At 37.5% G+C, this 18,559-nt stretch overlaps 1 protein-coding gene across 1 annotated transcript; it reads right to left on the bottom strand.

The window, feature by feature from the left end:
- Positions 1 to 15,706: 15,706 nt before the first annotated feature.
- Positions 15,707 to 16,848, bottom strand: XCR1 (X-C motif chemokine receptor 1). Its single transcript, XM_007421738.3, has one exon. It carries the CDS (start codon positions 16,846 to 16,848, stop codon positions 15,808 to 15,810), a length of 1,041 nt encoding a protein of 346 aa, XP_007421800.2. The 3' UTR covers positions 15,707 to 15,807.
- Between the last annotated feature and the right edge of the window lie 1,711 nt (positions 16,849 to 18,559).

Genomic DNA, 18,559 nt, shown 5'->3' with positions numbered 1-18,559 from the left:
TGTGAGGGTGAAGTTAATGTTCGTTCAATCTCAGCATTTATTTCATTCCATCCTTTTCCCAAGGAGCTCAGATCTGCATTATAACCTTTACAGAAATTATTAATCTGTCGTGCGATCATGATCCCATACAGAATACAAATATCAATAAAATATTTCTCGCTAAGCACGACACAATAAGCTTTAAAAGCCGCCCAAGAAAACTGTTGCAATGTTTTAAAGAACTTAAATAAAAAATCTAAATAAAATTAGACAAAATAGAAGATAGACAAATGCCATCGTGGGAGAAGAAGCAGTAAAATCACCCCGAAGCCAAAAGAATAGAAAATCAAAGAGAAACAAACAAGTAGAGCCTCAAACAGAACTAGGAACTTTAAGAGAGAGAAGCTGTGTAGCTGAATAAACGAATTTAGCAGCCTTCGGTGTCATCTAATAACTAGTGTAGTTCAATGGATTTTAGAAAGTTAAGCAAGATCAGACCTAAGCAGAGTTGATACTTCCATGGGAGATCTCCACAAAAGTTAAGGTTGTTTCTTGTCTGAGGCGTCCGAAAACATCCCAGAATAAGCCAATGGCAACAGTCTTTACTGTTCCTAAGGAAACTATATGAACATGCCCTTGAAATGTCACCAGGACCTGAGCTGCATTTGAAGGAGACATGTCATTGTGTCCTTAGCATCTACTAATAAAAGAGTTAAATTCCACTCAAGGGACTTTCCACACAATTTGGTTGAGAAGGGTAATGAACTTTAATGGTTCATCAATACAAAAACTCCAAATAGCAACACCAATTAACTTTGACCACCTAGACCACAATAGGAGATGCTTATTGAAGGAACTTCCAGGGAAAGATTCTTTTTTTTTTGCAATAATTTTATTAAATATTATATAGAACAGATAAAACTAATACAAAAACCTAATACAAAATTACATTAAAAAATATAAGAAAGTGCAGAGAGAAAAGAAATTCTCCCTCCAAAAAATAAAAAGAAACTTCCCCCTTCATCTCCAGCAAGTATATACAATATCAGCAACTTATCACTTTCTCTTAAAATAGTACCAAATACATTTTCATTCCATACTTTACTCCATTTTCTACAGACCCATTTCTAAATCCTCCACTCTCCTTCTTAATCAACAAAAGGTGTAAAGTTTAACAGACATAACTAACAACATAAACATTTAGTCCCCCTTTCCATTTAAACATAATCCCTCTTAATCCCTCTCTTAATAATCAAAATCTAATCCCAATTAACAATTAAGAGCAACCCATTATTAATCTCAATTAATAATTAAACATTGTCGAAAAATAAAAACTGCTAAACAGTACCAGAAATACTAATCCCTTATTTGTATATCAAAAATAGTAACATAGATATTATTAATTTTCAAATGATCATCCAATTCCATTTGTAAATCCAATATTTCCATCTCTTTCTTATAGGTTATAATTTTAAAGTCCACCTGAAAATCTATTTCAGTCACCTTCCAAGGAACTTGGTTTTCTTCAATAGCAACTTTTGGTTCCAATATAGGGTTAAATAGTCCAAGCATTTCTTGAGCCAGCTTATAAAATGTTTCCTTTAAAGTAGCCATTGGGTGCTCTCTAGTGATGAACTTTCAAAGCTTTGTTATCTGGGTGAAATATAAATGTGATTTTTTCCCCCACACAAGAGGATATTTTAAATTAACTTTAAAGTCTTTCTTTAAATCAACCTCATCCAAATCCTTAGCATTAAAAAACTTTCCAAAAAACAACATTGTAGTAACCCAGATCTTACAAAGCTGGAAACACATAATTTTCTTTCTTTTTAAACAGATTGAGGAGACTCTCACCCAGCAAATGCCCAATTTGCAGTTCCAAAGGTTTTTTAATCTTAAAGAAGCAGTAAGAAAAATTAAATTCCAAGGTAATTAAAAAGATGAGGTTTAGACAAACTTTAAGTCCTTAAAAGGCTACATTAACGGCTCGGAGCATGATGAAACCCATGACTCTTGGATGACTGCAAGTGGCTGCAAAAGGTTTCTGTTGCCAACCCACAAAAAAAACCATCTGTCCAGAATGCATAAGGGTAAACTCAGAATCTCTCTTTTATCCAGAGAGAGTGAAACATCAGTTTGCCAGCCTCACAGGAACTCCCTTTGCTTAATGGGACTAAAGATTCCAAGGAGAAAGGGAAAAAAATGCAAGCCAGCTTTTGGTGATGGTTAATGGGGACTTATAAAATGACACAAAATGTCCTAACACTGAAAATGTTAAAAGAGATTTTTGAAGAATGGAGCCAGAAATTAGTAGCTACAATATCAACAGTGTCAGTAATGATGTCTGACTCTATGGATAGATTATGTCCAAAAGATGTCAATGAGGGACAGATGTGGAGCAAATTTTGTCTGACAAGACAGGGAAAGTACTGAAAGTGGAACTACAAATGACAGGCCAAGACAATGATTTGGTAAAGGATGCTTTATTGGATCTACAAAAGAAACTGGCTGAGGTTTTAAAAATTAAAGGGGAAATACAAATGACAAACCGAGAGAATGACCTGGAAAATGTTTTCTTATTGGATCTACAGTACAAAAGAGGCTTCTTAAACCCTTGAAGAAGTCTGTGTGATGGGATAAAGAAGAATTGAAGAGAAATCAAATCCCACAACAATATTTGAATGAACTAAAGATTAAGACAGAAGTAAAAGGAAGGAATATAAAGTTGGTTTATTTGATCAAGGTTAAAATGAGACATTTATTTACAAAGTTCTGGCAACCCTTTATCGACTTTTGCTGACACCAGGATTGAAAAGTTGAAGTTTTATGGATTTGCTTATAGATAAGGGACGGGATATGGGATGAAGAGATATCTGTTTGTAACCTTATGGGGGTGAAGGGTTATTAAATTTGTCTACATTTGTTGTAGTGCAGATTGGAAGTCACTTCTTTCCAGTATATATTTCTTTTCTTTTTTATCATATTCTTTCTTTTCTCTTTTTCTTTCTTTTTCTTTTTTCCTTGCACTTTTTATTCTTTCTTATTATTCTTTTTTCTTTATTTAAGTTTAGTTTGTATTAGTTTTTACTATTGTAATCAAAATCCTTAATAAAACTATATTTGACAAAGGAAATGCTTATTGAAGCACTCTGAAAGTAAGCAGTTGGTAGAACAGAAGGAATGAACAAAGAAAGTGAAGTAGAATTTAGGAACAGTAAGACTATTCAAATAGCTAGGGTAAACTTTATTGTCACTTTAAGATAGGCCAAGAGATTGGAAAACAAGTTGTTAAGAAAGTCATGACATTACAGCCAGATATAAATTCAATAACTAATTAAATACTGGGCATCACTATTTTTAATCTAGTATAAGGACATACCACTGTTTCTCAACCTTGGCAACTTTAAGATGTGTGGACTTCAACTCCCAGAATTCCCCAGCCAGCATGAGGAATTTTGGGAGTTGAAGTCCACACATCTTAAAGTTGCCAAGGTTGAGAAACACTGGGATAGACTTGATCTGTCAGTAATTTTACAAAGATTAAAAGTTTGATGAAAAATCTAATGGTGAAAAAATTTAATTAACTCCAAGCCTCAGTAGCCATTTTATCCAAGAAAATGAAGACATTCAAAAAAATTGACACTGATAATATTCAACAAATAATTGAAAAATGTTGATCAGGAAAACTGGACAACCACTAGAGGGGAGAAAAGTGAATGACACATAAACCCTTTGCTGCCATCTTTAAGTTAGTGTTTCCAGTCTAAAGTAATTAAAGAGAAGTACACAATCATGTATATAAAAGCAGAAATGAAAGTCTGTGTGCATATACATTTTTACAGGGGAAGCTATTGTTTTTCAGCTACTTGATTCAGATGGCAGTTAAAATGAATCTTAAATAGATTGTGACTGGTCTAAGGACATCCAAATATTTTTCCACAGATGTGTGGTAGTACCACTCCTCCTTCTCCATCATCATCATCATCATCATCATCATCATCATCATCATCATCATCTACTATTACAAATGACAACATCCTTTCATTGTGTATATCTATCACTGTAGTGCCATTGCTGTGCACATTGCAAAGATCAGGCAAGCTTAAACAGAAAAAAATAATGCTGTATGCAATTCTCTTAAGTACACATACTGGCATGTTTATAGTAGAGGGTGGAGGAGTTATGTCAAAGGCATGTGGTAGTGGTAAATTATGAGGAAGGATTTAAAGGAAGTGAAGGAGGCAATATGCTGTCATGCTGTCAAAAGAAAGCATTTTACTAGGCAAACCATAGGATGCTAATCACTAGATGGCAGCAAAGTGGTGCAGTCCAGATCTATCATCTAAATCTAAATCTAAATCTAAATCTAAATCTAAATCTAAATCTAAATCTAAATCTAAATCTAAATCTAAATCTAAATCTAAATCTAAATCTAAATCTAAATCTAAATCTAAATCCTTCTCCCTACCTGGTGGATTCAGAACAATGTATTAAATAAACATTTTAAAAACAAAATAATCAACAAAATATTTCTCCAAGTAACTTTTAAAAATCAATTTCACTTAACTGATTTTTAATTGCTTGTGATCCAGGCATAAGACATAAAATCAGAGTGAATTTGAAGACTAGAGATGGAGGCAAGAGACAGCCATTTTCTTACAGTGTCAAGGATATGTACCACCCCAATGTTGTTGAACTACAACCCCCAGCATGTCTAACAGGAAATATCCTGGGAGCTATAATTTCCTACCCGTGTTCAATGATACAGACTAGAAGGAGCCTAAGGCCTACCACCTTGGTAGTTCTGTCGGCTGGAACAATTCAGTAGTATGGTTTCAGAAGTACTCCTTACATGTTCTGTACATCCTTACATTTCCCATTCTTCTGACTAATACTTCTTTCATGGTTTTTTTTCTATTACTTGAGGTCTTTCCCACTGCTTTTCTCATTACAACCTTATTGTAGAAAGGATTAAATTAAGAATTTGGAGAAATGGAAAATAAACAGTTGAGACACAGTGGGAGGTCCTATCCCTGCAGTACATAAGATTTTTTTCTGATGCTTCTCTTTTCTCTTTAAAAATACCTAGAGTCTTATTCCATATCATAAGTGAAAAGGGGGGGCAGGGGGAGAAGTTCCATTGGGAACATTGAAAACAAAAAGTGTTTGTGATACAGAATTAGAGGACTTCAACCAAGCTCACTTCAGACTAAATACCGATACAAAATGGGCTAAAATTTCCATTACTTTCCCCCCAGAATGCTAATTTCCTAATTTATTTCACAAACCAATTTTCTCAGATAACCTTATCTAATAAGTTTTATAATCTCTTGAAGATAATTTTGCAAGGCTTGAATTTCTGTGTTATTATAAAAAAACTATTTGACGAGATGGTGTTCTGGTTGAGGTAGGCCTGGATATGTCTGGAACACCATGAAGCCACTTTGAATTAAAGTGAGTTTGGAAAATTAACTTCTTGAAAACTAGCACAATGTCTGAACTGGTGTGGACTAGAAGAAAAACCAACCATAGAACTTTCCAGTCCTGAAACAGGGCTTCTTATACATCCTCATTTAGAGGTAATCCTGAAGCAATTCTGTTTCTTTAAACTATTTCCTTGTTTTCTTTTCAACAAGCATTATTATACCTGCTCCCCCTTCCCAAAAAAAGTCCCCACAAATACTTCCTGTCTTTTCTTTCATTTTTTGCTGGCCAGTGTCACTTACACTACTCTATTCTTCTTTTTTTAAATAGACTTCTCTTTTTTTTTTTTCCTATTCCAGTCAAGCTATTAGTACTCATATGCTTTTGTTTTCTTCCCTTTTTAACATTATGCTTTTATGGCTATTAATCTCTTACTACTTGTGTTAATATTGTTTTACACTACACCAATGCTTATTCTCTGTGACACTATAAAAGCAAAAATTGGCTTTTAAAGGAGCAGGATAGAAAGAGTATTGCTTCTTTTGAACTTCGGTGTTCAAAATACCATGGATAGCCAAGAAAACAAACAGATGGATCATCAAACAAATAACCTAGAGTTCTCACTTGAGGTACAAATGTCCAAGCTCAAATTATCATACTTTGAACATATTATGTAAAGACTTAGTTCTCTGGATAATGCTGGGAAAGGTGGAAGGAAAGAGAAGAAGAGGACCACCAGTAGCAAGGTAGATGGACTCAATTACATCATTGGAAGACCTGAAGGATCAGGTTGGGGATAGATGTTCCTGGAGAAATTCCATCTATGTGGTCACTAAGAGTCAACATTGACTTGATGGCACATAATTAATCAATTCCTTTATTTATTATTATACCATTGTATAATTATACCTTCACCCCACCTCTGTGGGTCAAATGTTGCAGGTGGTCCACACAGTTAGATACTTCTTAATAAAAGTAGCCTGCCCAACTCTTTACTTTCCAGATTGCTAAAGCCACCACTTTAGTCATCTGTCAAAACTTGCCATTTCCCCAGCCCCAGCCCTCATTAGGGAGAGCAACTGATGGATGTTTTCCCATGGGCAGGTTCAAAAGAAACAATACTCTTTCTATCCTGCTCCTTTAAAAGCCAACTTTTGCTTTTATAGAGTGTCACAGAGAATAAGCATTGGTGTAGTGTAAAACAATATTAACACAATTTTTTCACCCTATTTACTTCTTAGTAAACTGTTAGGATAGTACTACTTGCCAGCCTCATTACTGAGACAAGATCAATATTGGCTACTGTATAGGGAGATAACAAATTATAATGCCTTATTTTTGTGCTGCTTCATAGTTGGGAGGATGGGAGCACTGAAACAGCTGTTTGGATGTGCCCTAAATTGATAACCTAGTCTATACCTTCCCTATCTTACTAAAAAGTATTATGTGAAGAATTATATAGGGTAAAAACAGTCTCATATTGATAACTCAAGGAACTGATTCTCTATAAAATACACCACATGAAAACTGTAGAGTATATTTGTAAGAACACAGTTTGTAAGAAGGGGAAGACTTTCTACTGAGTCAGATTATTGTTCTCTCTTGCTCAGCATGGTCTCAATTTACTGGTAAGAGCTCACTAAAACTTCAGATCTTTCCCAGACCTTTTGTATGGGAAGACTGTGCTCTATTGCTACCTACAACCTTTCTCTTTCAGATCTGTCAACTTATAGGATATAGTAAATAAAACATCACTTCTAGCACTTGCATGCAAGATTTAAACACATTCCAGGTATTTTCAGGTAGCATAGTTACACTTACATTGGACCAACATAACATGAACACTGAAAATATGTGTTTTGATGCAGATTTTGTGTATCAGCACCCTACATAATGACACCATTGCAATATTTCATAGATTAGAGCAATGTACAGTTAATTATAAAATAAAATTAGAGCGAGAGAGAGGGAGATATTAACATATTGGCAAAAATAATTAATGAGAATACAGCCTACGTATCCACACAATACCTAATTCACAAAATAAAGGTTTCTCAACATCAAACTTGTTTAGAAGAATGAACGCCTCAGTTCCAAATGAAAATGACATAAAAGGTTTACATTCTGGCTAGGCTACATTGACAGAGCAGATAAAGGCAACATTGGATGGGTGATTTTGGATAAAGTAAAGAAAAAGCTATCATTACTGGCCTAGAGTAGATATTTGGGGGGGTGAGGGGGGCATCAACAAAAGTTTTAAAATCTCAGACTTACCAGAAAAACAACAAGGAGAGACCCATAAACAAGCCAGCATTCTGTCTAAAGTATATACTGACTAGTTACATCTTATGGCCGAAATATTATGAAATGAAATGATTTAAGGAAGGAGTTCTTCTTTTCTTAGTTTGTCATAAATTCAGAAGTAGATCTAAATCAAATGAACAAACAAAAAATTCTTTAAATTTTTAAAATTATTTTTATTAGAACTTTTCAATACAATAAAAGTATAAAAAATTAAAAGAAAAATAAGGAGAAAAAAAGAAAGAAAAAAAGAAGATAGAAAATAAGAAAAAAAGATAAGTGGAAAAAAGAAACATAGAATTATGACTGTCCTTCTTTCTATCAAGTAACTGCCATCTTACTCTTTCACCACCCTCTTTAACCTTTTTAATCCCCAAATCCATAAATCATCAGTTCAGTCTTTTCTCCTTTCAGCAAAAAGTCCATATAAGGCTTCCAGGTTTTTTTTTTTTAAGTCTTTATCATTTTCCCCCTAACCAAACTGGTCAGCTTTGTCATTTCCACAAGGTCTATCAGTTTTATAATCCAATCTTCTGTTGTTGTTCATTCGTTAAGTCATGTCCGACTCTTTGTGACCCCATGAACCATATCGCGCCAGGCCTTCCTGTCCTTCACTGCCTCCCTGAGTTTGCTCAGTTTCATGCTCATTGCTTCAGTGATGCTATCTAACCATCTCATCCTCTGCTGTCCCCTTCTCCTTTTGCCTTCAATCTTTCCCAGCATCAGGTCTTTTCCAAAGAGTCCTCTCTTCGCATTAGGTGATCAAAGTATTTGAGCCTGAACTTCATTATCAATCCTTCCAATGAGCAGTCAGGGTTGATTTCCTTTAGGATTGACTGGTTTGATCTTCTAGCAGTCCAAGGGACTCCTAAGAGTCTTTTCCAGCACTACAATTCAAAGGCATCCATTCTTTGGGACTCAGCCTTCTTTATGGTCCAGCTCTCACAGCCATACATTACTACTGGAAAAACCATAGCTTTGATTATGCGGATCTTTGTCGGCAAGGTGCTGTCTATGTTTGCCATAGCTTTCCTCCCAAGGAGCAAGCATCTTTTAATTTCATGGTTGCAGTCTCCGTCTGTGGTGATCTTGGAGCCCAAATAAATGAAGTCTGTTACTGCTTCCATTTCTACCCCTTCTATTTGCCAGGAATTGATGGGTCCAGATGCCATGATCTTAGTTTTTTTAATGTTGAGTTTCAAGCCAGCTTTTGCCCTCTCCTCTTTCACCCTCCTCAAGAGGCTCTAGTTCTTCACTTTCTGCCATTAGGGTGGTATCATCTGCATAGCTGAGGTTGTTGATGTTTCTCCCTGCAATCTGAATTCCGGCTTGTGATTCTTCCAGCCTGGCATTTCTTATGATGTACTCTGTATAAAAGTTAAATAAGCAGGGTGACAGTATATAGCCTTGTGATACTCCTTTCCCTATTTTGAACCAATTGGTTGTTCTATGACCGGTTCTAACTGTTGCTTCTTGCCCCACATACAGATTTCTCAGGAGACAGGTAAGATGGTCTGGTACCCCCATCTCTTTAAGAATTTGCCACAGTTTGTTGTGATCCACACAATCAAAGGCTTTTGCATAGTCAATGAAGCAGAAGTAGATGTTTTTCTGGAACTCTCATGCTTTCTCCATGATCCAGCAAATGTTGGCAATTTGATCTCTAGTTCCTCTGCCTCTTTGAAACCCAGCTTGTACATCTGGTAGTTCTCGGTTCACATACTGCTGAAGCCTAGCTTGTAGGATTTTGAGCATAACCTTGATAGCATGTGAAATGAGCACAATTGTGCAATAGTTTGAGCATTCTTTGGCATTGCTCTTCTTTGGAATTAGAACGTAAACTGACTTTTTCCAATCCCATGACCACTGTTGCGTTATCCAAACTTTCTGGCATATTGAGTGAAGCACGTTAACAGCATCATCTTTTAGTATTTTAAATAACTCAGCTGGAATACTGTCATCTCCACTAGCTTTGTTGTTAGTAATGCTTCCTAAGGCCCACTTGACTTCACTCTCTAGGATGTCCAGCTCAAGGTCAGTGACCACACCAGCATGGACATCAGGGACATTAAGATCTTTCTTGTATAGTTCTTCTGTGTATTCTTGCCATTTCTTCTTAATCTCTTCTGCTTCTGTTAGGTCCCTGCCTTTTTTGTCCTTTATCATGCCCATCTTTGCATTAAATGTTCCTTTGATATCTCCAATTTTCTTGAAGAGATCTCTAGTCTTCCCCATATTATTGTTTTCCTCAATTTCTTTGCATTGTTCATTTAAGAAGGCCTTCTTATCTCTCCTTGCTATTTTCTGGAAATCTGCATTCAGTTGGTTATATCTTTCCCTTTCACCCTTGTTTTTCACATTCCTTTTTTCCACAGCAATTTGTAAGTCCTCATCAGACAGCCATTTTGCTTTCGTGCATTTCTTTTTCTTTGGGATGGTTGCTGCCTCCTGTACAATGTTACAGACCTCCATCCATATTCCTTCAGGCACTCTGTCTACCAAATCTAATCCCCTAAATCTATTCATCACCTTCACTGTGTACTCACAAGGAATATGATCTAAGTCATACCTGAGTGGTCTAGTGGTTTTCCCTACGTTCTTCAATTTAAGCCTAAATTTTGCAGTAAGAAGCTCACGATCTGAGCCATAGTCAGTTCCTGGTCTTGTTTTTGCTGTCTATATAGAGCTTCTCCATCTTTGGCTGCAAAGTATATAATCAATCTGGTTTCAGTATTGACCAGGTAATATCCATGTGTAGAGTCGTCTCTTGTGTTGTTGGAAAAGAGTGTTTGCTATGACCAGCTTGTTCTCTTGACAGAACTCTATTAGCCTTTGCCCTGCTTCATTTTGTACTCCAAGGCCAAACTTGCCTGTTATTCCGATTATTCCTTGACTTCCTACTTTAAGATTCCAGTCCCCCATGATGAAAAGGACATCTTTTTTGGTGCTAGTTCTAGAAGGTGTTGTAGGTCTTCATAGAACCGGTCAACTTCAGCTTCTTCGGCATCAATGGTTGGGGCATAGACTGGATTACTGTGATGTTGAATGGTTTGCCTTGGATTCGCACTGAGATCATTCTGTCATTTTTGAGGTTGTACACCATTACTGCCTTTCCCACTCTCTTATTGACTATGAGTGCTACTCCATTTCTTCTAAGGGTTTCTTGCCCACAGTAGTAGATATAATGGTCACCTGAATTAAATTCACCCATTCCCGTCCATTTTAATTCGCTGATTCCCAAGATGTCGATGTTCAATCTTGTCATCTCATGTTTGACCACATCCAGCTTGCCTTGGTTCATAGATCTTACATTCCAGGTACCTATACAATATTGTTCTTTACAGCATTGGACCTTCTTTTCGCTTCCAGATACACCCACAGCTGAACATCCTTTCGGCTTTGGCCCAGCCGCTTCACTCTTTCTGGAGCTACTTGGAATTGCCCTCCACTCTTCCCCAGTAGCATATTGGACACCTTCCAACCTGAGGGGCTCATCTTCCAGCATCATATCTTTTAGCCTTTTGACATTGTCCATGGGGTTTTCTTGGCAAGGATACTGGAGTGGGTTGCCATTTCCTTCTCCAGTGGACCACATTTTGTCAGAACTCTCTGTCATAACCTGTCCGTCTTGGGTGGCCCTGCACGGCATAGCTCATGGCTTCACTGAGTTACACAAGTCCCTTTGCCACGACAAGGCGATTTGGCAGTGGAATTGGTAGGGGAATAAGGATGAGTCCTTAACAGAGGTATAAAAAAGTGGTGTACCTTTGAGTGCATGGTTACAGCCACGCTGCTGATTTTTTTTTTTTAACCCTCCCTGTGGACACCTTTGGTCCTTAAGACATTTACCCTCCTTTACTACAAGTGGAGGTCTAAAATGATCACTGAAGAACAAGTCAAAGAGTTGTAACAGTGAGTAGCTGCACTTCAGCTAATAACAGAGGATAAAGATTTATCAGTTAAAAAAAAGGAGGTGCCACAACACGATCTGACAGAGGGAACAACTCTCCTTAAGGAAGAGAATCAAATAAAGAAGCAAGCCCAGTGGATGAAAGCAAGAAAGGCAGAGGTTGTTCTGTGCCACTGGAACTCAGAAACAATTTTCAGGCCTTCAAAGAGAAATCAAGCTCTGGGACTTCAGGAGAAGGAAAAGAAACATTGCAGAGAACAGGGAAGGATGGTGGATCCCTGAAGGGCAGAGGACTTCCCTATCCGTAGGCATCCACGGGGGCAAGTGACAATAAGTGCATCACAATGCAAACTCAGTTCTTTATGTGATTTTGTGTGATGTTGTAATACAAGTACAAATGGGTAGAGCTTGCACTATGATTTCATGATCTGTGCTTCGTTATTTTGGAACTGATGCTCTTGCTGCACCTTGCAAGAAGAAAAAGAAGAAAGTGTGGTAATTTGTGACTTACCACTATCAGGAACTTAAAATTATGTGTTCCTATTGGACTCATTGGCACGTGAAGTGTGCTATTTGCATGCATGAGAGATGTGACAGAACAACTTCCAAGGTGTATCAGCTCTACTGAAATTATCTCTTCTTGCTAATCCATGTGGTTATAAATGATGCTGCAAAGAGCAACCATAGACTTTGAAGATTTAGGGGAAAAGTTCAAGAATGTAAGATGTTTTTCACATCCATCCTTCCAGTCCACGAAAGGCTTGGAAAGAGAAAGAATAATAGTAACCTGAATGACTGGCTAGGCAAATGACATTATGAGGAGATACTTGGTTTTTACAATCATGGTGTGAGTTATCTGCATGATGGATTGCTAGCACAAGATTATTTCTTGTAAGACTTTTTAAAACTATGCTTGGCAAAAGCATGATAAACTTGATCAGATACAGACCTGTTCCCAGTAGAGCGATGTGAGGATGTGGTGGTGGAGGAGCTATGAAACCACTTAGTGAAACACTGGAAAGAATATTGGCTCATAAAATTTATGGGAAATGAAACATGCTTCTAATAAGGGTGACCTCATTGAACATGTCCACACGGTTTTCTTGGCAATAAAACAAAATAGTTTACAATTAATATCTTCCTAGGTTTTATTTTTTTAACTTTCCAATCTAGGCTATAGTCCTGGTGTTGCATTGGCTAGCCTTAAGCTGATATACTAACCACAAAAGACAATAAATGCTTTTCAGCAACAGTTGCACATATTTATTGATTCAAAGTTGTTTATGGAGAGCATTGACTGGCTAATGGTGTTCCATGTTTGTTCTCTGCATTCTGAGGTCTTCAGGATGAAAGATGATTGCAACTTTGCCCTGTGGAAGTGCCTCTGTGCCTCAGGATGAAGATTGTTGCATCAGTTACTAGTATGAGTTACAGGAGACAGAATACCACTAGCATTCTGGGATAAAGTAACAGCTGATCTCACAGTTTGGAAGACTTAAATACTAATTGAACCTCATTTCTATCTCCTGCCTTGAGCGAAGCACAGACTCCCCACATAAGAACATAAAAAGAACCCTGCTGGATCAGGCCCAATTAATCCAGCATTCTGTTTCACATCATGGCCAACTAGATGCACTTGAGCATGCATTCCCATTGCCCTTCCTAGCAGTCAATATTTAAGGCATACTACCTACAGTTCTAGAGACAGGCAGTACTGAAGAGCCATCAAAATGAGTAGCCACTGATAGCCTGACTTGGCCTAACAAAAAAGAGAAGTAAGTAAAAGTAATTAACAGTTTATATTTGCAAAGTTGGATCTTAATTTAGGTGGTACAAAGAAAAACAAGTAGCTAAGCTAAACTGAGGATAATTGAGCCCTCAAAACAGGAAGTTGAAATTTTAGCCAATAGAAATGTGATATCTATAGCAAATTTATCTGTTATTTCCCATGTCAAGCATTAGAGTCATAGAGTTGGTAGGCCCTTTATGTTACCAAGTCCAGCTCTTGCTCAGAAGAGGAATTTAAATTATTCTCCTTATTGGGTGGCATTAGGAAATTTCTTCTGTTTCTATCAGATTACATGTGGTTATTTTTAGGAGTACCTTCTTGATCTCTGATTAGCTCACTACTGCTTTCCACTAGCTGGGTTCATACATTACCCTCATAACCTAGTTATTTGGCTTTGCCTTAGTGCTGTGTAAATCCAACTATTGTGATTTGTAAATCTATGGTTTAAGGTTCAGAATTACTTGTAGTTTCAGCCAATTCAGATTTCTTTTTATGTAATGTGCTAAATCAGCCATTGAAGCCACCATCTGTCATGAAATATGTTAGCTTAATCCAAGACCAGCAAACATAGGGCCTTTTGGTTATCGCTGAGCTTTAATTCTGGGGTCCTTAGCAAAAACTGGAGAGTCACACAGATTTTGTGCTCTGGCTTAACCAAAGAAAAGTAACAAATATGAAAACTAGATGCAAAATCCTTTGCCTGGGTAATGTGTGTGCATATTACTATATACAGAAATATTTTAAATATAGCGAGATAGAATAAAATAACCACATCACACTTTCTAACATGCTTTGCTTTTTAAGCCTGATTGTTTCAGACCAGTTGTGACTCTTGTGAATTTTGCTTCTTCCCAAAGTGAGCTTCTTTGCTGTTCTAGGTCTTGAAGTATGAAATGGCATCCCATGTTCTTATTTAGTCTGGGGTGCTGTCGTCAGTAGTTGTGACAAGAGAAACTACTTTTGCAGAAATGGCCACTTGGATGTCTTTAAAAGCACACAAATTAGTTTCATGTTTATGAATGACTTTATTAGGAACACAAGCAAATCAGCCCCTTGGGTTAATAGGATTTTCGAATATTTTGCTGTCAGATCTGCGATGTTCAAATCCCAATGAAGAAAAATCTCTTGAAACCTGAGTCAGGATACATGCATCTTCAGAGCATTGCTGAAACTAAAAAGCCCGTACATTCCAAATCTACTTTTGCCCTCCCTTCTAACCCCCCTTCTCCTCAGCCAGTTCTTGGTTCTCATGTTGGTATGGCCTTGGACATTCCTGGCCCCAGATAACAGTCCATCTGCGTTAACGGCTTCACCTTCCTTGTTCCCCCCGCCCAGTGGAAAATGGCAGAAACGAAGCAAGCAACTAATGAGCTGACAGATTGATTGCTGGAGGTTCTGACATTTGCATTTTCATTTTCATTTATTGATAATATGTTAAAGAAATTATTTCAGAAAGACAAGAAATGATTAATGTCAGAAATGAATATCAAATAATTATAGGTTTTGAGATTCACAATAAAAAGTATAATTAAAATATATAATTGTTATGGATTTAAGAATGGCCATGTGTACACTGGGTCATTGAGGAATTTTAGAACTGTATTGACTTACAGGTGTTATTATGCTTTCAGGTTTACAAGTCCTTCAGAAAAATCACTGAACTGCACATTTCAACCATTTTGCTGTTATACATTTGTGGCTGATTTCTTCTTTATTGTGGCCAGAGGTTTCTACCTAACAGCATTTTGACTTGTAAATCATTATAAGATTGCAGAGATTAGAACACCATTTTATTAACTTAAAAAAAAAAATTCTTGGAGTTGCATAAAACAGAATAGACCTTTTGTTTCTAATTTGAAAAAAAGTCAGAAACAACAGTGAACATCTGAACCTCTACTTGAAAAAATCTTTTTTGCTAGAAAGGCAGAAAAGCTATAAAGAAAACAAGCAGGAGATTTTATAATATTAACAGCAATTAGACATGGAGGGCTTTTCTTTTGCTGGGAGTCTTCAGCAGAAGCTGGGGGATCACTTCTTGAGAAGAATCTTCCACTCTGGATTTGTGTATTGAGCAGAGGACTGAACTACATCATCTCCCAACTCTGAGATTCCACGTTCACCTTTTATTACATCCCCACCCCTCTGTAGAAAAATGCTAAAATTAGGATTTTATACATTTAGAATACTTATACCCCATTTTATATACATGAAAAACATTGCAAGTAGCTTGCAGAATATTGTCAGAATAAAATTACTGTAAAATCTAAAATCCTTGGAAGCAAGGAGGTGGGTTTGAACAGCTTGAAACTGCACTTTGCGTATCTGAAGACCTTGTCAGTTATTCTGTTGAGCTTCTCATGTTGGTTGTCCTGTTATGCATCTCATCCTGTCCAGGATCTTTGCTTCAGTACATGGACGCTTCATCATATGGACCCAAATGAGATGAATGCATTCTTGAGCTGGAGGGAGGGATTCTCCCATGGTAAGGGAAGAACTGCTTGTACAAGAGTTTCAGATGTCTTCTGAATTTCACTCCAACAAAGACATAGAGAATTGGGTTGATGCAGCAGTGACAGTAGGCTATTTTGCGGCTGATGTCAAAAGCAAAGAAGATATGATTGCGAGTTTGACATTCTGGCTCGATGACATGCTGAATAGAAAAAACGTACACAAACTTAAGTACATTGTAAGGGGCCCAACTCAGGAAAAAGACCACCACAATGGCAAATATGAGTCTCACAGTTCTGTGCCTCCTTTGAGACCTTGATCTAAGCAGAATCTTAAGCATCCCAATATAACAAGCTACAATAATAAGAAAAGATAGGAGGAAAAATGTTACTTGCAGGCTCATCTCTACCAGTTTCCATATGAATGATTCTTGGTAATCACAGTGCTGTCTGCCATAAGGATCATTTATGACTTGGATAAAAATTGTCTCAGGTACTGTGACCATTACACTGCTGCCCCAAATGGCTATGCTCATCAGAATGCCGCATTTTTTTGTCTGTGTTCTCATTGTTGATAAGGGATCAACCACAGCCAGGTACCGCAGGATAGTCATGATGGTGAGAAAGATGACACCACCATAGTAGCTGATAGAAAATATGGCACTCACAGCCTTGCAGAGAAAGCCACCAAAAATCCATCCATAGTAATGATATCCAATCCAGAAAGGCAGAGTGCATGAGAAGGTCAGGTCAGTGATGCAAAGATTCAGGATGAAGAGGTTTGTTAAGGACTTGAGATTTTCATATTTTATTACAATCCACAAGACAAGGCTATTTCCTAGCAGGCTGAAGAAGAAGATCAGAGAATAAAGGATGCAAGTAAATGTAGCGCTGAATTTGAAGGTCTCCTCCATCTCACAATAGTTAGTTTCCATTGGGGTATAATCAAAAAAAGTTGTATTTGGAATCCATTCAGAATATTCTATTAAGTCAGTCATTTGGATTTGTTGCAGGTTTCCTCACTTCTGCAACTGTGAAGAGTGTTTCTGAAACCAACAGGTTAAAAATGCTGGTAATAGCAGAACAAGGAAAAGAAAAAGGAAGTTACTGCTGTCTACCTATGGTACTATGCAAAGATTTTAGGCAGGTGTGAAAAAATGCTGTAAAGTAAGAATGCTTTCAAAAATATATATTGTAATTGTTTATGTTTACCAATTTACAAAATGCAAAGTAAGCAAACAGAAGAGAAATCCAAATCAAAATTTGGTGTGACCACCCTTTGCCTTCAAAACAGCATCAATTTTTCTAGGTATACTTGCACACAGTTCTTGAAGGAACTCGGCAGGTAGGTTGTTCCAAACATCTTGGAGAACTAATCACAGATTAGTTCTAACTAATCACAGCCTGTGGATACAGGCTGCTTCAAATCCTTCTGTCTCTTCATATAATCCCAGACAGACTCGATGATGTTGAGATCAGGGCTCTGTGGGGGCCAAACCATCGCTTCCAGGACTCCTTGTTCTTCAGCAGGCTGAAGATAGTTCTTCATGATATTGGCTGTATGTTTGGGGTCATTGTCCTGCTGCAAAATAAATTTGGGGGCAATCAGATGCCTCCCTGATGATATGACATGATGGATAAGTATCTGCCTGTATTTCTCAGCATTGAGGACACCATTGATCCTGACCAAATCTCCAACTCCATTTGCAGAATTGCAGCCCCCAACTTGCAAGGAACCTCCACCATGCTTCACTGTTGCCTGCAGACATTCATTCTTGTACCGCTCTCCACCCTTCGGTGAACAAACTGCCTCCTGCTACAGCCAAATATTTCCAATTTTGACTCATTAGTCCAAAGCACCTGCTGCCATTTTTCTGCACCCCAGTTCCTATGTTTTCATGCATAGTTGAGTCGCTTAGCCTTGTTTCCACATCAGAGGTACGGCTTTTTGGCCGCAATTCTTCCATAAAGACCACTTCTGGCCAGACTTTTCCAGACAGTAGATGGGTGTACCTGGGTCCCACTGGTTTCCACCAGTTTTGTGCTGATGGTACTGCTGGACATCTTCCAATGTCAAAGGGAAGTAAGCATGATGTGTCTTTCATATGCTGCATTAAGTTTCCTTGGTCGACCACTGCATCTACGGTCCTCAACGTTGTCCATTTCTTTGTGTTTCTTCAAAAGAGCTTGAGCAGCAAGCTTGAAACCCCAGTCTCTTTTGAAATTTTTCCTGGGAGAGACCTTGCTGATGCAGTCTAACTACCTTGTGACTTGTTGCTGTGCTCAGTCTTGCCATGGTGTATGACCTGTGACATGAAACTACCTTAGTAGCAGAGTTTGGCTGTTCCTCACCCAGTTTTAAGCCTCCTACACAGCTGTTTCTGTTTCAGTTAATGACTGTGTTTCAACCTACATATGAAATTGATGATCATTAGCACCTGCTTGGTATAACTGGTTAATCATACACCTGACTCTAATCCTACAAGATCCCTGACTTTGTGCAAGTGTACAGAGTGTGCAAGTGTAAGAATTGATGCTGGTTTGAAGCCAAAGTCACACCAAATATTGATTTGGTTTAGATTTCTCTTCTGTTTGCTCACTTTGCATTTTGTACATTGATAAACATAAACAATTACAATATATATTTTTGAAAGCATTCTTACTTTACAGCATTTTTTCACACCTGCCTAAAATTTTGCACAGTACTAT

Source organism: Python bivittatus, unplaced genomic scaffold (assembly GCF_059951505.1).
Source record: "Python bivittatus isolate LINGU-HERP-01145 unplaced genomic scaffold, Pbiv_v1 ctg000610_np1212, whole genome shotgun sequence".
In the NCBI taxonomy this organism is placed as follows: Eukaryota; Metazoa; Chordata; class Lepidosauria; order Squamata; family Pythonidae; genus Python; species Python bivittatus.
Note: the sequence above shows the minus strand (reverse complement) of the source record. Positions and strands in the feature narration are given on the sequence as shown.

What these genes read in the sequence shown, in the direction of transcription:
- XCR1 (XM_007421738.3), bottom strand. Translation starts at nt 16,848, where the DNA reads ATGACTGACTTAATAGAATATTCTGAATGGATTCCAAATACAACTTTT.